The following is a 24,659-nucleotide window of genomic DNA, read 5'->3' as shown; positions in this document are numbered from 1 at the left end:
GGTACTGAAGGCAGTTTTCAGTCTCTCTCTCCTCCATCCACCTCCTCATTATCTCCCCCTCCCGCTCTTACTTCCCGTTGCGAGCAGATGCTCTAGCGGAGCGAAGACATGTAGGTCACATTTAAAAGCCAATCGCTGACCGAGAATGGGTTTAGCGCGTGCTGATTAAGTTTTTAGGACTAAAAAACGAGAACTTGGGAGAAAACGGGCAACGAAAAAACAACTTTAAACAAAAAAGTATATTTTTCCTCATACTCTGTGTGTGATGAAGGGGTTGATCGTGTCGTGTTTAGCGATGTGAGAAGGGGAGATAAGAGTTATGATATTAAAATGCTCCTGCACTCGGCACGACCTCGACCCTCTCCTGGGAAAAAACTTGTTTGTGTGAACGTGCGATGAAAACGTGGATACAACAGGGCAGTGTTTTTCCGACACTTGTAAATGTCTTGGCATTTATTTTTAAGGAAAAAGGTGTAATTAATTATAGCGTCTCGTTTTCTGATGTGTTTGTGAAATTTTTGCATGGATCCAGTTTTATGTGGACTGCTTGTTGGGTGGGTGTGGATGGTGTTGATGTGGAGTTATTACATTGTGGTACATCGTCATCTTGCAAGAAACCACTGCCACACTTGTTGCCTTTTTCTTAACCCTCATCCACATCTTCCTTCTTGTTCTCTCACTTCCTTTCCTCTCTTATTTTTCGCCTTCTTTCTATCTTCCATTTTCCGCCAAAGTCTCTCTCCTGCTCTCCTTCTCTGTTTCCTTGCGCATGTCAGAAAACACGTTTCCAAATTCTGTTGCGTGTCAGCGCGACCTCATTTCCCCTAACGCGAGCGTGTCATGTCTGGGAGTGGTTGTAAAACGAATCTGGTTGAAGTTGGTTTGTGGTTCTCACTTCATTGCCTTTTTAAAAATAGTCTTTTTCTCGCTCCCTCCCTCTCTCTCGCTCAGGAATACCCATGTTGTTTATCCGTTGTGTACTCGACCTCTGCTGCTTGTTCCGGTGTCTGATTAAATCTGCAACATCTCTGTTGTCACCCACCTTGTCCATACATAGAATCTGTTATTGTTCTTCTGTCTGTGTCTTCAACATGCATTGCGTGTGCTCGTGCGGATGTAAATATTCGCACGTTTAGCATCGCCCTGCAGACGGCATGACCATCGGGTGTGGGACGCCAAGACCACACCCGATCTTTGAAAAATAATACCAAGGCCGCAGAGCTATTTCGTAGCCGGGTACAAGGCTCTGCGTGCAACGACGTGCTGCTGGTGATTTTTCTGTTGTACTCGTCGACGGAGATGGAGGAGGCTCTTGAAAACTTGCTGTTTGGTGGACATCTCGCAGATAGCTTGCAGGGCAAGGGAAGCAACCGCTTATCTTGTCATTAATTACTCCGTCAGGAGTTATCGCGTACTCACACATAATGCATGATACAGAATAGTTTGCGGGTCAGTCGAAACAGTAAAATAATTCACGTCTGTGTTCAGTGTGTGATATTTTTTTAGAACCTACTTAGGATTTTTTGGCATTCTATTGCCTCTGAATTATTTTTAATGTGACATTTGAAGATTTGCTACTTAACCAGAAAAAATTATGAGTAGCATAAGCAAACCCCTGACACCTAAATCTTCACAAGGCACACTTTGCAATATAGACAATTCATCAACCTTGGAACTTTGGTGTATTATAAAGTTGTCTATCAGATCACATCTATATTACTTTAAAATAAGATAAAGATATAGATTTAAAGAGAGAAAGAACAAACAAATTGTTGCTTAGGCCGTTGGACGATATTACAGGGGGTGGTTATTACTCTTGTAATTTTTACAAAACATACAAAAAGACATAGCATGTTCATATGCATGCAGATATTTACAGAGCGTTGTTTCGTATTACTAATGCGGGAAAATAAGTCCGTTTCTCACCATCATGATGCGAGTCCACATAATGACATCACATCTGTCCTTACCTCCATCCCATCTGGTTGTTCACAAGTATTGTTCCAACCACCTCTACACTTTTGTGTTACAAAGATTGGGGAAGGGGAGAAAACGTTGCTGAGGAACACGATTAACTTCAGAATATTTCTCGTTAAGGTCGAACGACGGTACGTACGGTATCCATATCCCTTTCCCCCATACACCGCACTCCCACCTTTCTCGTGCGCTGCCAGAGCATGAGACATTTCTTTCGCCTATAAATAATAGGAAAAACTTTTTGGCAAGAAATTGCAAGGTTTCCCACAGTTTTATGGCCATCTTGGGAGCTTGCTTGTCCCGCCGTAAGACAGACTACTCACCCCCCACCATGAGGAGTAGTTCGCTGGGGAAAACGCAATCTGTTTGCTGGGAACGGATCTGGGCGACTGGTCCTGCCACAAAATGGCGGAAAGCGTCGCACAGCTGATACACAGCATACAACAGGCGTCCTTCATCTTCTTTATATTCTCTTTCTTCTACTTTTTTATCTTTGTCTTCGTCTGCATCTGTTTCTTCTATTTTCCTCTTGTATTACTCGTCCCTTTCCTCATCCGAAGCCAAATAATCTTTTTCCTTTTTCTTGCGTTTTTTTTTGTTCGTCCTGATCTTCTTTCAGAAGCAAACATTTCCACGAAAAGTGTCGTTGTAATGCTGCACGGTTATGAATAAGGATATTTACTGCTGCATGGTGCAATATTCTCACGCTCGGCATCAAGTTCATTGCATGTGACCCTTGTTGAAAATGTGACTTTGTCAGGGCTAAGCGACATTGCAGTTTGTGGTGCAGAATTTTATGGTCGTGAGTTCTTGTCACAGCACCCCAACCCATTTCTGTACTCATTCTCTCACTCAGGTTCACTCTGTCGTTGCGGTTTTACCTGTATTCCGTAATCTCTACTTGCACGCGCGCATCTCCGTGTAAATATAAGCGCGTGAGTGTCTGGCGGGGGGTGACACTTGCTTTGTTGAAAGTCTTTCACACACCACACACACCTGATAATTGTTTCCGTTGTGTAGATGCTTAAAGCTAAACTGTCTTTCCAGCATTAACCTGTGGTTCAGATGTTTTCCGTTTACGGACCATCGCCACACAATGGCTCACCTGTGCATGTCGTATAATCAGTCAAGTAAAAAGGTGCTCATGAATTTTCTCGCCACGCTTCATGTAGCCAGTCTTTCAGATTTCTACGTGTTCTGGGCCGTATCAGAACTAGTTACCTCCCCCATACCTTCCTTTTTCCCCACCTCCCCACATCCCTCATCCCGCCCCAAGAATTCATGCGTGCGTCGTGGCAGTGCAGGGTGAGACCACCTGGGAGTGTTTGGCTTTCCTGCGTATCCCATACGAACAGGAGATGGGTGGAGGATGGAAAGGCAGAGAACACAAAAAAATGAATGCTTTACGACAGCATGGTCACCTCAGAACGGCTTAAGATTCTGCTCTGCCGTCTCCTGCAATCCATCATGGTGGCCACGCCAAGGAGTAAGTGTCAAGAGAAGTACGGCTTAATGGCTGCTTCATGGGAATTTCATGCGCACAGGAGCTTGTTCATTGTTGAAGGAACGGGGAGAGAAGTTATCTCGGTTGTGGGGGTGGAATGGTAGAGGGGTAGCAATCGTGCTGAGTATCGGGAGTGCATGCATGAAAAACTCCACAACTAATTTGGTTCAACATTTGTCTGCATGTGGATCATGACACTCAATTTACTGCATTGTCAGTCTGGAGGCGTCCTTCGGAATATTGCTGTCTGTAATCCTTTCTGGCACTTGGTATCCTATTCCATGTGTGTGTGTGTTTTTTTTTTCTTTCTATTTATTTATTTCAGTCTTTCTCTCTTTTTCACAGACTCAGTCTTGCTAGCTCCCTCTTTAAATACGCGCAAGGACGCACACTGAAGATTCTTTATTCATCTGTCACGCTTAAGGGGTATTAATATATGAAAATTATATCCATACATATTCCTGTCTTTGCATACAATCTCTCTCACTCGTATACTCACTGACTGTTCCTTGCTGCCTCTGTCACAGGCCCACAGACACGCATTCACAACTACTCCCCTTTCTTCTCTTGTTTCATCATCTCTATCATCTCTTCCACGATATTTCGTCGTCGGCACCCTGTCGCCTCGGTTATCAGAACCAGCCTCTCAGCGTGTAGCAAGTCTCCACCCAAGCCGTAGCGAGGTTAATGTTTCGAATTATTTTGACATGATGCACACCTTGTAGGACTTTGAGAGCTGATGTGTTGATGTGAACGACTACATCTCTCCACGTGGGAGCCGTGTTCTATACCGAGGCTGGCTGTTAGGCTGTAAGATGGTTGATGTGTTACTGTATTTGTGTCAGAAATGATCGGCAGACGTCTCAAGCATCTGTGTCTAGTAAACTCCTGGGTCATGGCGACATTTCTCTCCGCACACACACACACACACAAACAAACACACGCGTGCGCACAAGCATGTGTATACACATCTATTCACAATTCTTATTTCTATTTTTTTTTTTTTCTAACATTTCCGTTTGATTTTTCCCCTTGCAGCAGGCGGCCGGACGTTTGATTCAATGGGAGGAGACTCAGAGGAAACGTTTGGATCAAAGTAAGTACAATGACTCTGTTCATAAACAGATAATGTAAACGTTTTTACTTGTAGTTTTTCTTTTTTCCTTGGCTGGTCTCTTTGAAACCTTTCTATTTCTAAAACTGGTTGATATGTCATTATTGTGTGAGAGAGAGAGTAAAGGAAGATTCTTCTAGCCACTATGATCGCTCATTATAAACCTGTTGCAATTTTTCGAGAGGTCTGATATTCTAAAATTAGCTTTTTTACTAAAATTCTCTAAACTTTCTGAGTATATAAAATTCTTTACTTATCTGTGGCAAAATTTTAATGTTGGAACTGGTCTTTTGCGAAAAATTATTATTAAGCTGTTACCAATTATTTCCTTATTATTTTTTTTTAATCAATGCTTTCTAGCGAGGCGAGGCTTCAGAAGTGTGTGCACTGACTAATTTTATAATTTTTTTCGAAACTAGTAGGGACAAATCGCATTGCATTTACCCATACTAAAAATATCAGTTTTTTTTTTTTTTTTTTTATTAAAGCAAGATATTTTTTGAATTCATTTATGTAAGTTGTGTCTTAAAACTGTTTAATAACACAAACATACACAGAGAAAAATGACGGAAACAGCATTTTAAGCAATACTTATTTTATAATATTTATGTAAAATCATGTAAAGTAAAATCAGAAATTATCAGGGACATGAAAAGTCTGGATGAATACGCTGCCTTCGGGGTTAGCCCAACCCTATCTAGGGGAGATAATACCAGACCATTCACTGCTCCCTGTTCGGCGGACAAGTTTGGAGTTTCTTCCCTTGAGCTGCAGAGCTTCATTACTTGTTCTGCGAGCCTTCGTGCCGTGCAGTTGCGGGTCATAAATACTCTCTTTAATAACACGGCATGTGCATCTGGATGTGCGCGTTGCTTGCACCATACATGCACACAACAAAGCTGAAGAAAACATTATTTGCAATTTTACCGAGCCTGAGTCTCTACATTTCCCTTGTTGATCCCTACCATGACCTGTGAGCATCCAAAACCATGATATCTTAAAAAATCCTTCTTGTTCTGGTTTTCCGTCACGCTGGCGTGAATCAAAGTCCTTCCTTCACCTGGCTCCTCGCGGTTAGTAAACATAATGGACGACACGATGATGAATCAATTCATCATTGGAATTATCTTTGTAACATCAGACAGCAGCGGGGAAAGGAGCGAGGGGCGAAATACAATAGTGGCTTGTGTGTTTCTAACCTCCCCTTGCATCAACCATCGGTATCTCCTGCTCTCCCCTGGCTCTGCTGCATTAAAAAAACAGGATCTGTCCCTTCACACAGTCGTTTTCTGTTTTCCGCCAGGTTCCCAATGCCGTAAACAAACCACCTGTGTTGACCCGCTGTCAAAGGGACGCAAGTTCTGGCGTTGTCGTGAACACGATTGACGTGAGCGGCTTCTTCTGCTGCTAGGCAACCGTGAAGCATCCGTAGCTCAGAAGCGGACTTAATCGCCGGTTGGGGGAGGGTCTCTAACTTCCCCACCTCCACCACCTCCCCATCTCCCTCTTCACAGCCAACTTCGCAAGCATCCAGTAGGCGGAGCTTCAGGCAACTTTAAAGATGGTTTGCGTGTAAATCTCGACCAATTCTCCACCAGCCACGATAAGGCAGGTGACCAAGGATTAGCTGGAGCTGTTCACATGCGGCAGACGTGCCAGGGTCGACGCGTTTCCCTAGGGCGGGGGATGGTAGCAGCAGTCCTGGGGGGTGGGCACCAGACCTGCCGAAGTTCCGTTGGTTTGGTTTTTTTTTTTTTTTTGAGTGGACATTTCTTGGTTTCCAGACATAACTGATTCAGTTCCTGCACTAGATTAAGTTTAGAAACCTGCTCAGGCTTCGAAGCAAGTCTTGTTCATGGACACTGGGTTCGACACTACCTAGCTATCTCGCCTATTTCGATCTTCAACATTTTGATTTTCTTCGCTCAGTTTATTTTATTTTTATTATTTTTAAGAGTGACCGCACCTCTCTGATCCACGGTCGATTTTCTAAGTGTCCATGGTTATTCTTTAGGATATCTCTCGGTTATAAGCCAAAATCCCTCTTGTTCCTTTTCTTCACTTGTTTGAAACATTCTTCGAAAAAAAGTTTATTTTATTTTTAAAAGCCATTTTAAGGTGTCTTTCTTTAAAATGTTACGCAGCACAGAAGGGGAAAAGATTAAAAATAATATTATTAATAATAATAAATGAAAGATTTGTATAGCGCATACTCACACTCGCAAGGAGCATGCTCTAGCGCTTAAAACAAATTGAGACATGGACAGAATATGAGGGACGAGAGAATAAACATCAGTACTGACGAAGAATAGAAGAGAAATAACTAGTAATATTCCAAGAAGAGTTCTCGACGGTTGTTAACGAAAATAAAAACAGATGGCGCCACTGAAGGCGGCTAGAGGAGCGCCGAGAGAATAGACTTCAATGAGTACAGGACTTGAACGGATCCCTGCACCGTCCTTCTGATCCCATCTCCCCGCGGACCCTAAACTTCGACTCGGTTATTTTGCTGTTTGTATGTCGCATATCTAATTATGTATTGGTGCCTTTATTGTAGGGGAAACCCACTACAGGTCATCACTTTTAGGCATAATATGCAGCCCGTACGGACAAACATTGCAAACCATGCATCATTTTTAACTGAACTAGAAGTTGGCTATTAGATGCGAGTTTGACTATTATTTATTTGACACTTTTTGCTTCGGTCTGTTAGGGCTGTCCTTGCATTTTGTTAATGTTATTATTGTTTGGTTACGTTGGATGACAGGTGTGGCTGTAGTACTAGACCTGATGGCTAAATGAGTTCTGTAGCAATGAGCACGTGCCAGGAGTTACAGTGTTTGAACAACGCGTCACCCATCTGGTTAACCGTACAACGACTGCGTTGTTTCCACCCGTTCACGATTCTCAGCGGCAAGGAAGTGCAGAACTTGACCTTTGACCCCACACACCTGTCGCTCCCAAGACTGACGTGGTGCTCATCAGGACACGTTGTACTTCGGTCCAGAGGGTCAAGTCCAGAATGCTCTCTACTTCCGCCCGCGATGCCACCGATGAGAAAACAAATGTATCCGCGTTCTCGCCATGCAACCTTTCCATCGCGATATTCTCCGAGACTTAATCCCTTCCGCGTTGTCCTCATGAATGGCTCCCACCTTTCTCCTGCCAGCTCATCTTTCTGGCAGCAGTCTTGGGATTTTTCTTTTAATCCAGCCAGCAGACAAGAATCAGTTTTTGTTCCATCGACCGACAGAAGCGGGACTGCAAGTCATCGCTGTGTTTTTCGTATCTTCATCATTGCTGTCCGCCCTACCTGCACTGTTCTCATCTCTTCCAGGTACAGTTCTACAAATGGCCACCAGTTGTCTGGGAGCAGGTCGAACTGGGAGGATTAGGAGTTGGGAGTGAGATGGACGGCAGGTCCAAAAGAATGGACAGCTCGATCTACTTTTGTGTCAGAGGTCTGGAAGACATCGGGCTCACCTTTCATATTGTGTCAGCGGCACCTGGCGGCCAGACTTCTGCTAGCTATCGTGTGCTTCGTTCCTCTATCTCTCTCTGCCTCCAAACCGTCTAATTTTTACGAACTTGACCTGTCCTGACTCTTCACCTAGGTCTTGCTCCACCCTTTTTATCCCTTATCCTACCACTACCCCAGGACCTACCCTGACCCTTCCCTTAATTCTTACTAATAATAAACATGTTATTGGTAGAGCGCATGATCACTCTCATTAAGGACATGCTCTGAGCGTTTTGACAAGATGGAATCATGGACAGCAGACAAAGGAGAGAGGAAGAAAACAACCAATCAGATAAGTATTAAAAGACAACTGTAGCGTAGGTGGCGGGTATGGAAGTATAGTAGAGTAACTAAAACTCCGGTGACTGGGGACAGAAGACAAAGAGCGGAGTAGTCTGACTGGGTGCAGGGGAAGACAAGTTCAGAGAAGTAGTCAAACGCAGGAGCCTGCAACTAAACACATCCCAGACATCTTGTACCAAATGCGAGAACTCTTTCCTTCATGCAACTTTTACATCGTAAAGTGATATTCTGGCGTGTTAGTCTGTACGCACGCACACACACATACACATATACACACAGGTTCAGTTTGCTCGTTTCAGGAAACCGCGCATCTTGCATCCATATAGAAACTTAATTAGTACAATTTACTTGCAGTGTACCGATCTGTATACACACCTCACTGCACTGGAGGAGGGTTCACGTGTGCATTTGATCCCAACCCTTCCGCCCGATGCTATACGAGGGCAAGCCAGTCAGATGGGTGGGAGGTGGGGTATGGGAGTGAGAGAAGAGGAAGGAAAGAAAATGTGAGAAAAAAATCGTATTTTCTTCAAGGGCAGTTACTTTTACTTTCAGGTCGCAGGTCTCGAAAATCTTTTTTTTTTTCTGTTTATTAATCGCGTTCACCTTTCCTGTAGATGAGAAAAAAAAATGCATGAGCTTTCAATCTTTCTCGGATATTTCTCGTATTTCTTGCTGCTGAAGCTGAAAATAAGTCTTGTAGCCATCGACTCCGCCTTCCGTTCTGCGTCAAAGACGAGCTGGTGGCGCCACGATATTCTCTCACCACATCCGTGTGCATCCTCCAATCAAGCGATGTAACTCGGTGTATGATCGCACCCTCCCGTCCCGCCCTGTCCCCTCCCTGTCCCCCCTACTCCTCCCCACGAGGGATGTGATTGTAAAAGGTGGGGATGGGGATGCGGTGCGGGGAAGGAAGAGGGGCTGGAACAGACGAGCCGTCAGGCGGCGTGTTCAGGAACGAATTAACCTTTAAACAGCCCAACTGAAAGCAAGCGCCGCCATGGAGCTGAGAAGGTCAGCAGCAGAGGGCGCCACGAGCTGCAGGTCTGCGCGCATCTGGAGGTGGCACCGCAGCGGAAGCGTGTTTTCGCAGACTCTTGCCATCTTCATCTGACCAGTCAAGCGGCCCCCGGGCTGTTACAGTTTGCCCACGTTTCGGGTGGGGAGTGGCGGGTGGGGAATGGCGGCTGCGGGAGGACAGTTTTGTGGAGGAAAAGACAGCGGGGAGGGGGATCATGCTCGGCCGGGTGTCTGGAACCCAGTCGTGTCTTTAAGTCCATTCGACGTCTGTTTCATTCTTTCTATCCACGTGTGTCTTACAGTTACTATCATCTTTTTTCCCTTTTTTTTCTTTTGAACACTGCATCATTCGGTCTGTCCACACATCGCTCATCATCACAAACTGCCATCTCACTCGTCATTGAGTAGAGAACACAACCAGACGACCTCATCGTCCCAAGCCTCGTTAACTCAAACAGCTTCTCGCGGCCAGAAATTAGCTTTTGTCTCCTCCGAGCCGAGGAAACTGTAAACAGGAAGATTCTCCAAAACACAGGAAACCTTGGCAGTCAGGGAAAACCTATAAGTGAGCCGCCTTCAGTGGCTGATTGGCGTGCACTTTGTGATTGTTGTTCCAAGTGGAAATTGGGATCACATCCTGTGCATATGCCCCAACTCATTTCTGGACCTCTTGCTTGCAAGCCATCGAGGAGAGGGCTTAGTGAGGCCGTGCTGAAAGGCCCAGCTCTCGTCCCCTAACCCCCAACCCCTGGTCCTGACGATCGGGGAATATGATGTGAGCTGCTACTGAGGAGAAAGAGAGAAGGCTACTCAAGAAGCAATAAGGAGGGAACCTCTTCCTGCCAGCATCCCAGACAATTTCTGGTGCAATTACATCGAGTAAACTGTGGCCGAGGGCTTGATAAAATTTTGTAAAGTTCCCGCCTTTTTTTCTGCCTTCTTCCCCCCGTCCGGCTACTCCACTCCTGCCGTCCGTTCATTTAGAGAGCGAGACAAAGTGGCTTTAAGAAAACAAAGCAGAGCATGTTTTTTTAGAGGCATATGTCGTCTGAAGAAAAGATTAGTTTTCCTCCCGATCTTCAGTCCTCTCTCTTTCTCTCTCTCTCCACGTCCTCGTTCTCCGCCTTCTCGTCTGCTCGCACACACACAATCACGTGCACGGTCCATGTTATAGGCCCGAGCTTTTTTTCGGTTAGGATTTTGTTGTTAATACCTTAAATTATACTTAGATACTTGCTAGAATGCACTTCTTGTCTAATGTCCTGAGTCTTCTAAAGACAGTCGAGGCTGGTGGACCTGCTGTCATCATCAGCCATTGCCCGATGTTCCAGTTCAATTCTTTAACCGGAAGTCTAGTGATTTCTATATTATTTTCTACACGAACCACACACCCACGAACACAGAGACAAGCAGACTGGAAACCTGAGACTTATTCTCCTGTGGTAATGCATTTTGTTTTACAACCCTTTACTCTTTACTTCACGAATTGATGTCTCGAGTCCGTTAGGCAGGAATTACCTCCCCTCACTAATTACTTTTATAATTTTTTATTTATTTATTTTTTACGGCTGAACGTGTGCGGATGGACACTACTGGAATAAAGTTTTTAATATCTACCCGACACTGGGTGCAGATGGATAGAACTGTGAAGTAAAGTTTCTCGATATCCACCCGACTTGTTAGTGCAGTTGTGCCTATTCTGGGAACATTTCCATCCCTCTCTCCTCCCGCCCCCTGCACATCACCTACCCCAAGGTAGAAGGGGGGGGGACAAGAGATGGGGGTAAATACCATATACAAGAAGACACGAGGGTGACGTTTGTATGCTCCTCTCGCCGTGATTATTTTAATCCTGCCCTGGGCACGGGAGTACATTTCTCTCTCCTCTGTCTGTTCATATCTGTAACATAAAGACAACAGGTGCACGCAGGACGGAGCTGTCGGCGTTCCCAGGCTGTGTTGCCAAAATACCCGCATTATGGGATCGAAAAGGCCGGGTGAGCACGCGCGGGATGGCACCGAAATAGTTTAATACCTTCATCATCATTACCCTTACCTTCGTCATCATCACGGTTACCTTCGTCATCATTTTCTTCCTCGTCATCATCGTTGCTGTCTCTGATGTCACACAAGACGACGATGTGGTTGTTTCGGTGGGAGGAGGGTCGAGGGGTAGTCCTACAAGCAGGTCGGCACCTGCAGGTCCAGTGGCCTGTGTTGCCGCCAGCCGCGTGACAGACAGCGCGCCGAAATGAATGGCGGAGATGACAAGGCTGGCGGGACTGGTGACGTCAGAAAGGTGAAGGCCGTCAACTCCTCCCTGACATGTTTACTAACGCTCGGCAGCAGCTGACTGACTTATACGAGGGAAGGGGAGGAGGTGCCAGCAGCCTCGATAAACGCACACACAAGGGATGACAGCGTCGTCACTTGATTCCGTCATTTTGTTCTTCTGTTCTTCCCTCACTCACGCCTTCCCTCCCCCTCTCTGTCACTGCCCCTTCCCTTCCTTAAGTCTCTGAGCGTCCGTATGACCTGAACATATGCTTTGAACGACTCAGACATTTTGAATTGTCGCCACTACTCCATCTTGTCATAAGGTTGCGAAATCTTTTAGCGGTTTTAGTGGTCAACTACGGCGCCATTTTGTTTCCCCAGGGCGAAAACCGGAAACAGAGTGACATCCAGCCTTACACTCCAGTATAAAGACCACATGACCCAGTGGCCAAGCCAGATGTTGTCACGTGATTATAGTATGATGATATAATTTATTATACTATATAGATATCAAAAGCTCATTTACAGTAAAATTGTTAGCGGACTACTTTGTCCAGACGACTAGAAGCCAAAGGTTCAGGACTCCTGGTGTCGGTGACTGTCGGTGGCAGGAATGTTCCCGCATGTCGACTGTGCTGGGGGCGGACGGTCTGTTGTCGCCATTACGGTGGTCTTTGTGCTGGAGAAAAGAGCCTCGTTTTGACTGAGACACTCGTGGCTTCTTACCTGTCACATCATTACAAGTGGCTTCGCTGTCTCGGCGGCTGCCGGGGTTAAAGTGTCGGTATCCCAGCTCGGATTTCACTTAGACTGGAGTGTCAACAGCCGTGCTCCAAAATAAAAAGGAAGAAAGAAGGTTTGAAAAAAATTCTGACAGTCGCTGCTCTTCAACACCCGTGGAGAGTTTGTATTTGATCCACCCCTGAATTACAATGAGTTGAGCGGCCTGATGACTCCCCTTTCTGTTATCAACTCCCACCTTTTTTTTTAAATGGAGGTGGGAGATTTTGATGAGTTTCAGCGAGTCCCACCTGCAGACATCCTACCCTATCGCGCTAGTCATGCGCAGACAAGTATATGTCATGGTAGAGTGCGCTGGCCTGACATAGGTCCTCGATTGCGCATGCCCGTAGGTGAGAGACTTACCTGTGTCCCCTGGCTGCTTAGAAGCTCTACCAGCCTTCGTCCTACTCTCTACCATCATCTCCGACTCTGAAAACTGTGTTGATCGAAAGCTTTTTCAATTTCTTCTTCACCAAGTCGTACCGTGTGAAGCGGCATTAGGCACAGCTGTGTTTATTCATCTGTTGACCTCTTGTCATTTATCCTCACAGTCCAGCTGTGGGCTGTATGGTCAGAAGCTTCAAAATTAAGCTTTTTTCCTTTTTTTTCTGGAGTGCAAGATCGGATAAGAAGAAGAAAGGAGGTTTGTGTATGTTGGAGACCATGTTTGTGGAAGGCAAGCAACAACATAACGATAATGTTGTTCTGTAAAAGCCATGATAAACGCCGTTTATTTTACTTGTTCACTTCTTTTTTCGTTTGTTCTAACGAAGTGTGATCGCAATAGCAAATAATGATTCATTGTTTGGGCTTGTTTGTGGTGCCGATATTTACTATCTGTACTTAAAAATAGTAAACACGCAGACGACGGATCGTTCCCAGGCTTTTGTCTCGGTTTGTGGGAATATCGTCTGTCCGAGAGAAGTGCGAGGTTTGTTATTTTTGTGCGCATGCGCATGCGTGTACGAATGTGTGTATGTTACTAACCCTGACATTATCTGTGGCAACAGACACCTTGCGAGAACTGTACACACATGTAGAAGAATATAAAAATATTGTGAGAGTCTACATGGCGTGCTCCTGTCACGTGACGCATGACGTTTCATTACTACGTGCTTGGCGTCCTGATGTAGTCTGTCACGTGACTGAAGTCCTGATGTATTCTCGCATGGTCTTCTCCTGGAACACGAACGAAGGGAAATCACTCTCCCTCCCCTGTCGGCCGATGGGAGGTGCAACGGTGACGTTGTGACGTCTGTGATGGGGTTGTGCGGTTCCGTAGCCTTATATTTGACTGCGGGTGTGGAATGACTGCAATGCGCACACTTAGCCAGCGATTAAGAGAGATTTAAATCTTATCAAACGCATCACTCGAGCCCCGGCATTAAGCTTTCACTTCTTGTAAATTTCTCTCAGAGTTATCGCCGCTGTTCGTTGGGCAGAGGGAGAAAGTAAGAGTTCACTTCCGGTGTGGCTGATGGCCGTATAAACTTCGGTGAAAGGAGGGTTTGACAGAAATGATTTTTTTTCGGTGGTGGAGCAGGGAGTGGGAGGAGAACGCGATGATCTTGCAGTTCCAGCAGCAGAAAATAATCCGTTATATGATGTCACATCTTCAAATACTGACTGTCCTTTGGTTCGTCTCGGACATGATGAAAAATTATTTGTATAAATGAGTTTTAGAATACAGGTATTCAGTCAGCAGGATCAGAATGTCAGATTTATTCAATAGGTAAGACTACGTTTTTCTGAAAAAAAATGTCTTTGTATATTGAGTTGTGTTAAATTGTATCGCAGTGTTTACAGGTGAGGTTCAATGATACTTAGTAGTGCGTGCTTGATGAATATATTTCCACTGTTTGCTGTAAGCTACAAAGAGGTGACCTGGTCGTATATGATAGGTTGTGTTCTGTGAGCTTGTGCCAAAGATATCTCAATCTCAATATTTAGTTTTTGTTTTTGTTATTGCTGTACTGAACCACTTGATTATTTATTATTTTTTTCAAGTTGTTTTTACTTCTTTATTGGGTCTTCATACGTACATGATACTTGACACACGAATGCGTTCATCAAGGTGCTGGGAGTTTTTAACAATAAAAAACAAGCAAGTCTTGCCTCCGAGGTTGGCCAGGTCCTGGCAGGCCGCTTGCGGTGTTGAATTCGCGACGAGCGAAGAAAGTCTGGCATCTACACGGAATGGAAACCCAGAACAGCGTAGATCATGTTAGCCATCGACACTGGGGGATGTTGCCCCATTTGGCACCTGCACTGTTGAAGCCTTTTTAATTGCAGAAAACGCGCACATCCTGTTTATTCTGGCTTAAAGAGCTGAGTAATTAAGCCTCTTTAATTATTTTCATGTCCCATTAAGTTCACCTCCCCCACCCCACCCCAAAAAATGAAAAAAAAATGTCGATGATCATGAAGACTAAATCGGATGAACCGTAATTTGAAGATGTGTTGGAGAGTGCAGTTAGCTTGTGACGTCAGAAGTGTACCCGGGTTACTGGTTTTCTTGGAATTGTCAAGATTCCTGATCGGTAGGAGCAAAGGAGTGCGAAGTAAACTTTAACCTTTCCCCCACGACCCACCACAATACTCTATTCCTTCTTCTGTCCTTTTTTCCACGCCATCTTCTTCCTTTTTCTCTCTCCATCTCTCAGTCTCTCTGTTTCCACTTAGTTGTGTATGGTTGAGGGCTGGATTCTCAAAACAATATCGAAAGTAAACATCGCAGACAAAGCGGAGTGCAGCAGCACTGGGTGCTACATGCCCCATTAAACTGTGACAGCCTGACTTCATTCTTGTTGCCACGAGTGAAAAAGAAAACCAGACCCACGTTCTGCGCATGCGGGCTAGATGACGACACCTTTGGCCTCTCTCGGGCGCAGGCGCAGAGGATGACGGCACACCAGCCCCACTTAAATGTCTCAATCCAACAGCTTTTGAAAGCAAAACCCTGTAGGAGACCCTTGTTTTCCGCAAGCCCTCATCATAACAAGCTGTTAGGTTCAACTTCCTGTAAATTTTTTTTCAGGAAATAAAAACAGTTAAAAACCGCAGCACCAGCTGCACGAGGTGTTCTGTTACGTCATAAAGTATGATCGACGTGACGGTCGGGTGTACGTCTCACGTAGGAGACTGCGTTATGGGGAGGAGGGGTGGTGCACATTAGCATTTACTCGTTGCTATGCTGTGGAATTGACGGCTTACCCTGGGTATCGATCCCCACACACCCAGCCCAGCTGTCCCCACAAGTCCCCGCGCCATTAGTGTGTCCAGGCGAGGGTAGGGAGGTGCTCGCCACCACCACCACCACCATCGCCACCATTGTGCACACCCACCTCCGTCCGTGTGGGAGTTTCGCTTGAACGGCGAGGCTGGCATGGCGCAAGCGGCCCCGATACCGACACCATCTTAATAGCAGTGCGGCGCTGGCACCCGTGAGTTCAACTGGGTGCAAGTTTCACAAAAAACCTGGTTAATCGTCTTTATGACTGCGGCAGTTAAAACGTCAATCGATGGCAACGGTTACTTCCCATCCACCCAGCCATCCACCCTCACGCACGAAAACACACACACAGACACACAGACACACAGACACACACACTTCTATCTCTGACTTTCTCTCATACGCACATGCACACAAATACACTATATATATATGCATATTATTATTTCATGATGTTCATGTACTGTGTGATGTCTTATGGGATACAGTGTGACGTCAGCAAGAGAAGTGGCGCTGCTGTCTGCTGCCAGCTAAATAGAGATTTCCAGATACTGAGTTATCATCTGGTAGATGATTCCAAGGTTTCTGACAGAGAGATGGCCTGTTGTTCCACAAGATGCTGCGCTGCTTGACAAGAGAAGGCCTCGTTGTTTGGCAGGGACGATGTTTCGTCACACACTCCATCTCATTACAACAGCCCCAGGGTCTGCCTCCTCACAACTCAGACCTCAGCGCCTGTCTTCATGTTCTCGGTTACCTCACGGACACCCTCACTCGATTCGTATCTCGTCCCCCGCCACCCCAATATGATCTTGTGATTAGCTCTTCACTTTCCCGACGGATGTTATAGCCTCCTCCATTTTTATACTTATATTAATCATTGCATATTACAATTCCACCCCAGCCGACCCCGCCACCCCTTATTGTTTACCGTCTGCTAACAGCACCCGTCTTCATGGAGTCTCTGGAGCCCTCAGGCACTTGACGTGGAAGGAAAGATCTGCTTCATTATCTTTTTTGTAAATGGAGCTGCCAGCCACCCATGCTGCTACCCGGACCTTAACGTAGGCATAAATAATGCGTTTATTCGACACACATCATGGCGCGCTTCTTTAAAGACTCTTTGACGAACGAGTCAAAAAAAAAAAACCTGTGGTAAGAGTTTCCTCCCCTTACCTCCACTCCCTTCATCCTCCCCTCATCCTCCCCTCATCCTCCCTTACATCCTGCTTCAGGATGATGAGGAAGAGCATGCGAGACCTGCCGGTTTGAAAATTTTCACCATCCATTGCGGAGCCCGTCGCCCATCCACCCTGATTGTATCTCGCTCAGCCAAGTCTCGTCGTCGAGAGCGGGGATTTATTTTGTAGAGGGCGTCTCGAGGCCCGAACTCACGGAAATGACAAATGACTTTTGTTTCCACTCTGGCTCTCTCTGTTTGTTGTTTTATTTCAAGGAGAAGGATGTTTGGAAACGTCCTTCGTTCGTCCTGCGATTGGCTGTCGTCTGAGACCTGCGTTCATCTACGACGGCGATTATGTTGGCAGCGCTGTACCGACGATAACCTCAACGACGAGAGTAACGAGATTTGGACGACGATTACGGATGAGGCGGTTGTCTTCAGGAGTTCATTGCCTTGGTGGCATGCGCGTGTGTCTTTGTGGGCTTATTGCTGGAAGTGAGTCTATCTCTGTCCTCCGATAAAAGTTTGTTGCGGTAAATAAAAAACGAGAGTCTGTAATCGGAGGTTTTTTTTTTTTTTTTTTTTATTTTTTTTTTTTTTTTTTTTTTGGAGGGGGGATGCTGTATACCTGTCACCTTTATTATCGACTACACCTGCCAAGCAGTTTTCCTCCGCCCGTGTCACAGCCGCTCTGCCTCCGACGGTTGCCAAACGATAAAACAAAACAAATCGTCACTTTGACTTCTGCTGGCACATGGAGGCAAGCTTAAAACATGGCTACACTAATACGCTGGGTCATCTGTCACACTCACTGCTGTAGACACGGGCGGATTTAAGCAAGCGGAAAGAAATAAAATGGAAAAAGAATGCCAATAAAAAAAAGAGGCCGAGACACAGACGCACAAACCTCCTCCCTCCTCCTCTCTCTCTCCTTCCCCCCTAACCTCCAATCTCCACTCTGAGTTACTTCCCCATGCACTTAGCGCCCTCTGGTGGTGCCAGCCCCTGTAGATGGGCTGATGGTGGCAATGGTTATATGACAGGCAACGTAGGGAGAGATAACGAGACAGACTTTCTGGCAGAGAAGGGGACTCGCCATTGGCTAACCGCTTTTTTCGATTGGCAGGCTCAGTGTTCTTCTTACATTCAGTGAAACTTTTTATTCTTGTTGAGACTTCGTCCTCCCCTCCGCAACCTTCTTCATCTGCAAATCGCAGCCTGTATCTCACGCAACGAAAGAGTTAATGCAAGAATAAGGTCCAAATAATCAGATGATGAAGTGGATGGGTCAGTTGCTTATCGGACTTGGGTTGAAGCAAGGTGGCGCCATGGAACGTCTTTTCTTTTTACCCGTGAAAGGATTATCTTAATGTAGCTTAAATACTTGAAAAAGTGTGGGTAGAAATAAAGAGAGAGATGAGAAAAATGGAGAGAAATAGTCACTGTGCCCACATTATGTTTTGCTAGGAGTCCAAAGTTTGTTTTGTGTCAGGTGAAGAATCGTTGATGCGCGAAAGACAGAAAATCTAACTTTGGAAAGGACCTGATGAGCCAAATGAGCAGAGTATGTGTGCAAATGATATTTTTCCTTCATACAACACCTAAGGCCTGGTGAGAAAATGCTGCAGGAATATGTTCACACAAAATCACGATTTTTGTCAACCAGCTGCGTCACCCGGGTATCGATCTCGCGCCTTCTGGTTTATAGCCGTTGCCCTAACTGCTCCTCCTCTCCCTTGCACCATGCTGGTTGGTTTTGTTTTGTTTTTTTTTCTTGTCCTGCGCTTCCATTATCAGCGATACCTCAGGGTTACCATCACACGCATGTCTGTCAGAAAGATTAAGACAAAGAGGGGATAAGTAGAGGATGGGGTAAAAGAAATGATCGTGTCAAGAAGAACCGAAGGAAAGAAGCAGACGTGGAGAGACAAATGGGGTTGTACCTGGTTGTGTCGTCTGTCATGGAGATGGACTCGCGGTGTGTCACGCCCTTGTCGCGTCCCGTGTACAGTGAGTGCTGCTCACTCTCGCCGTCCTCCTGACGGTCGCGGTGTCTGCTGGGAGGACGGGAGGAGGAGAAGAAATATGTCGCTGCTGGTGCTGGTGCTGGTGGTGTTTTCGAGAGTCCGTGCATCAAGCGACAACAACTTCTGTCATCAGACTTTTCGGAGAATTATTCATGCACTGCAATGTAAATCTTCTTTTGACTTTTTTGTCAGTTCCTCCTTATGTGGTCATTATCTAAGCAATGTCGATACTTACTACAAAGCAAAACTCGTCAAAATGTTTGCAAACACAGCTTTACTATTATTAGCTTTAAACGCAAAGCTTTTTTTTAATGAAGTTTTAAACACCATAAAATGAAAATCTGTGAACTGGGAAAAAAATTCTCTGCATACAACCATGGTTTAAGCCTGATGATGCTTCGTTGACAGCAACATTGCCTTTTACTGGCAAGATTCTTTGTTCTACAGAATGTCAAGTAACAGATTGTTAATTTTTTTTTTTTTTTTTTATTTATGTATAAAAAAATTATTAGCTTAGTTCGCATTCATGATTAATGGTGTGTGTGGCCCTCCTATTAAATCTTGATTAAACAGAACAGCAGACATCTTTATGTTGAATAAATTACTTGGAAAATATTAATATTTTTCACATTTTCAAGCAAAGCAGAATTTATTTAGAAGTAATTTTTTTCCAGTTGTTTTTACGGTTAATAAATACTGACCTCTGAATACGGAAGATATTTTATAATAAAATATAAAGGTAGAGAAGAACCGAATTTGCTAAACAAGAAACAATAACCAACATAAATATATCTTTGGCTCGATATTATGAAACAGCTGATAATGAGAAATGCTGGTATCTAATTGCTTACTTTTTAGAAGCAAATAAAATTATTAAAAAGTTGTTTTTAAAACCATCGTATACCTTGGACAGTTTTAAAATTTAATTACCTAAAGACCCATGGAACATTTTCACCGACGAGGAAAACAATAAGATGAAGAAATGTTTGTGTCGAATTGTCCCTTGTTGGTGAAGTCCGAGAATAGAGAGAAGTTCTTACCATACAACGAACTGTCAGTGACTTTTTTTTTTTTTACAAAGTCCCGGAATTTCGGCGACTGTCCCGCTTCACACATTAGGACCGAGAGCTACCCGACAGGACAGTCAGAGAAAAGAGATGTTTCCTAATGTCAGGTCTGTCATGGTGGTTGGACACAAATTTTAAAAGCAACATGAAAAAAAATTTTTTTTTGCACCACATTTTGATACAGAATCAAAAGTGAGTACCGTTGGTTGCCTCAGCATCTTCTGACAGCAGACTCTTGTTTCCCGACGCCTGTAATCACCCTGAGACCGCATCGCGGTTTGAAATTCTTCCCCAAAAAATGTGAAGAACACTTTGTGCCGCTTCCTTCCATTTATTTCGGACGAGTTGCTGTTCAAAGGAATGTCTGGTCCTGACGAGCGATAGTTCGGTCTTGTCCTCTTATCGGCGTGTTACCAGTCCACGAGCAGAAGTTAGCGAAAAATTAGTGCAGACATTTTTAAAAGAAAATTGAAACACTGGTACATTTTATGTTTCCATCAATTAGCTCTGTCGAAAAGGAAACTGTCATTTCTTGGCGGTTTTGTGATTATTAACGGAAACAGCAAAACAAGCAAAGAAGAAATTGTTAGAGAAGTTGCGAATGAAGTTAGAAGCGATACAAGTTACCGGTCGCCTCTGACCCTCCATCAACATCCCTTTCTTCTGACTCTTTAAAGTCTTCATATGTTAAGGAATATCGAGGAGGCCGATGACATACGTGGTGAGGCGGATGAGGAGACAGGAAATAAATAAACAATGTTGACACGCATGCGCGCAGGACAGACGCCGGAGATCCGAGGTCGCCGCGCGGCAAAGTGTCCACATTTATTGTCGCGAAGACTCTGCCACTTCGCAAGTACAGAGAGAATATATATATATGTATTAAATGACAGGCTGCCTCTTTCTTTCATGGTTTTTTTTCGGTCAAAATGGAGATTTAGCAAAATTCTCTCTCTCTTTGATTTTTATTTATTTATTTATTTTTATTTTATTTTTTTTTTTGCTATATCAGTTAAAATGTTTGAGGCATTCCGATTCGCCTGTTAGTAACCACGGGAGATCTTGTTGTTATTTCATTAACATTTTCCTCTGCTTTCGTCTATCTGCGCCATCGGTAACTACAAACATTAAAGACAGACCCAAACTTCTCACTGTGGAATGCACCTGTTTGTAAATATTCAGAAAATTGCTGTAAATAGTGTAAAATCCCTCGTCTGGCAGGATTGTAACAATGTGCTGCAGTCGTCGTGGTGGGGAGAATCTAATTTGAAATACATCAAGAACTTGTACAACTCGATCACTTTCGAGACAGTGACTTGTATTGTAAACAAGTGATAGCCCTGACAAAATAATGTTTAGTACAATTAGTTCCTAATCTTAAATACTGCATCGTAAATAAGAGGTGTATCACAGAAAAGTAAATTTACTAAAATCATTTCTTTCTCTTCTTATGTTGATCTTTTTCTAAGTTTTAGGCCTACAGTTTATTTACATGTCCGCCATGTGGAGCTCTTCTCTCTGTGAGTACATAAGTCGTGTCACGACCCCGGGTCAAGTGGGAAACAAGGGTCACGTGTTTATCTCGTCTCACCACATTTCCCTCCCTTCACCCCCAGAAACTTCCCTGAATGTGCTTGTTGCATTTTGTGCAATCTCTTCTTGTTGTACTCACAAATAATTGAGTTTTAAGTTCTCTCAAAAATCTCATCTTTTCCCTGCGTTAAGTCCCTTGAGTGAATTCGGTTCTTTTGTTTTCTCTTTAGACATTTTCATCAACAATCACATCTTTTGCTAGAAATACTTATCACACACATTTGTAAAAACCCTCTTGAGAAATAAAATAGTTCTAACACATATTTAGAGGTTCATGTGCCAATGTGCCATGTAGTAAGACGAAAATGTCAGGAAAAGTGTTGTTATTGTTATTGGTTTTGTTGTTTTTGTTTGTTTGGTGGGGTTTTTTTTGGTTTTTTTGTTTTTTGTTTGTTTGTTTTTGGTTTTTTTTGTTTTGTTTTTTTGTAAACACACACATGGACATGCGTTTGTGAGTTCTTGTCAAATGGAAGCAATTTGCATCCTCCATTACATGAGCTGTTACAAAGACCAATCTGTGACACACAATACAAACATAACTAAAATATATATGTATACGTATTTGGTTGAGTTGAGTAAACTAAATCGCCATGCATTAATCGTTTTTTTCAGATATTATAAATTTCTTTAAACATCATCTAGTACACATGTAAACATTACGAACGTGGTCTCGTGCTCACGCAAATGACGGAATGAAGATCAGTAAACAAAAAGGAACATTAATTACAGTAACAAGGAAAAACCATATTTAGTTTGGTGATGTAAGCTTATATTAATGATCGATGATATTCGAGCCTTACAGATTATGAATTTGAAGTTCATGCTTTTTCCACCGTTACGAGTAACTCAGTTTTCAACTTACCAAAGATAAATAAATAATAATAATCACCCTTAAGAAGTTTTTCAAAAACAATTGTTACCATGGTAACGTTGAGTGGTGGACGCTGCACATCCTGCACAAACTTCCAAGTTTCCACCGCTTCAACTCCATACCTTGCCGCTCCTCCCTCCCTGTTCTCTCCCTCCCTTAACCGGTGGTCTGGCTCCTGGCTCGGAGGGTGACGGGAGGAAACCAACTACATACACTGATGACGTCTGCACGCCTGTCCTCACTCAAGAGCACGCGCGTGAAGAGACATGTGGTCAAGATTCGTTGCGTGCTCTTCCGTCAGTGAAAGCAGATTGAGAGCCGCCATTCCCCCCGTTATCAGACCTGCCCCGCGCGGAGGATGCCGGGAGGAAGGCATCAGGACGACATTAAAACACACAGTTTTATCGAGGACGGGACCAACGAGCGGCTTGCGACAGGTTGGAGTGTGGTGATGGTGGCGAGGGCTGCACCCTGCTCGCCGGGGTCCATGGCGGGGGCCCTCGCTGCCTCCGTGTTTAATCATCCACTCCAGCCTTTCCTCCGTAATGCATTACGGTGACAGGTTAAGGCAACAGAACATGGCATGAGATCGCCGAGACACCTAGGATTTCCAGGCATCTATGAGTCGAGTTTAGCCACCTTCACTCACGCCCAGCCCCGGGTTTAAAGGGGTGGGAGAGGGCGGGGAGTTAGGGGGGAGGTCAGAGCTTTGATGGAGGGGGAGCTGTGAGGCACAAGACCCGAGGATAGTACATTTGGATGCATTTTTAAAATGGAAAGCTGTACTCAAAAGACTTTCAAGCTCAGTACTAAACAATCACTTTTTAAAAGTGCGGGGAGGTACTTAAGGTTCATGGGGTTGTTTTTTTTTTTGAGGGGAAAGGCCATGAGTGGTTGCCCAGCAACCCATCTACCGCCTGAAGTGACTCGCTTTCCTCTAATTCTATAATTCTGTTTGCCGCTGCTAGGAATAAAATTCTGTTTTATCTGTTCAGCTTGGTATTTTAATCTCAGTTGTTAATTGATTAATGAGTTCATTTACTTGAATGTAAATCACTCCCTAGCTTGCGCTCCCTCACACAATTCTTCTTGCTTGTTCTCGTTCTATTTCCTTCTCTCGCTCTCTGAAGACTTTATCAAACATTTTTACTATACAGTTTAAACAAAAATTTTGTTGGTGGTTTTGTTGTTGGTGTAGGTAGTATTTGTGGTGGGTTTTGTTTTCCCTTTCTTTTTACTAAATGTGAGCGGCTTTAAGTTTTGTTTGGCGCTTTGTTGGTGTGTTAGAGGGATCTCGTTCCTTCGAAGGAACCCTCCATCAGCCTCGGATTCTTTTCTTGAGCTGAGAATATTTCTTTACAACCTCGATCCTCCGCTTGATGGTGTTGAGCCTCGTCTTGCCTGCTCGCCCCAGGAACAACCACAATCCTGGCCGCAACCTTTGCTAAGCAAAGCATTTATCCCACTAAGACCGTGTGACAAGGCTAAACCCGGATGCTGCTACCGGTGTTTTCAGGCTTTCCGCAGACCCTCCGAGTTTTTTCACCTGAACAGTGATATGGGATTAACGGAGGAGGGTAGCGTGGGAGGAAGAAACAATTTACATCTTGCCACTCGTTGACAAAAACCTCTCATCATTCTTGTCACGTGACAGACTTAGACTCTAGAGGTCTGCACATGGTGGCAGGGAAAGTACACACTAGTATGGCAGAGAACACGAAGTACACATTAGTACACAAACATACACATCAGGGGAAGTCATGTCCATTGCCAGTCCATGGCATCCCACCAGCAGTACTCACTACTTCTTCCGTTCCTTGCAGTACCCGGGCTCGGGGGGGGGGGGTAAGGGGGATGTGGAAGTGGGTGGGTTTTAAACAGCAACGTGCTATGAAGTACAATCTCTTGTCTGTCAAAAGTTATCGTTGCGAGTCTGGAAGAGAAAACACCTGTCTCCGCAGACCGCTGCTCGCAGCAGGAGACGCGCCGCCATCTTGGGCATCTCGCGCTGTATCCTCCTCGGCCCCGCGACTGCAACCCGTCTTCAGGATGCGGGGCGGCATTTATGGGTGGCCATAAATGTGCGAAACATAACTTTGTTTGTTTGTTTGTTTGGATGCCTGCTTGTTTTCCTTGACTTCGCTCCCAGTCGGCGCCATTGTGCACGTTGTTACTTTTCTTCTGT

General features: G+C 44.7%; 1 protein-coding gene across 1 annotated transcript in view; it reads left to right on the top strand.

The window, feature by feature from the left end:
* Positions 1-24,659, top strand: part of LOC112556266 (inactive tyrosine-protein kinase transmembrane receptor ROR1-like) — a 232,331-nt gene that overhangs the window by 99,711 nt on the left and 107,961 nt on the right. Inside the window, exon 3 of the mRNA XM_025225105.1 lies at positions 4,520-4,577. Within this exon, the coding sequence (XP_025080890.1) occupies positions 4,520-4,577 (58 nt within the window). The remainder of the gene's footprint in view (positions 1-4,519; positions 4,578-24,659) is intronic.

The sequence above is a fragment of the Pomacea canaliculata genome, linkage group LG2 (genome assembly GCF_003073045.1).
Source record: "Pomacea canaliculata isolate SZHN2017 linkage group LG2, ASM307304v1, whole genome shotgun sequence".
Taxonomy (NCBI): Eukaryota; Metazoa; Mollusca; class Gastropoda; order Architaenioglossa; family Ampullariidae; genus Pomacea; species Pomacea canaliculata.
Note: the sequence above shows the minus strand (reverse complement) of the source record. Positions and strands in the feature narration are given on the sequence as shown.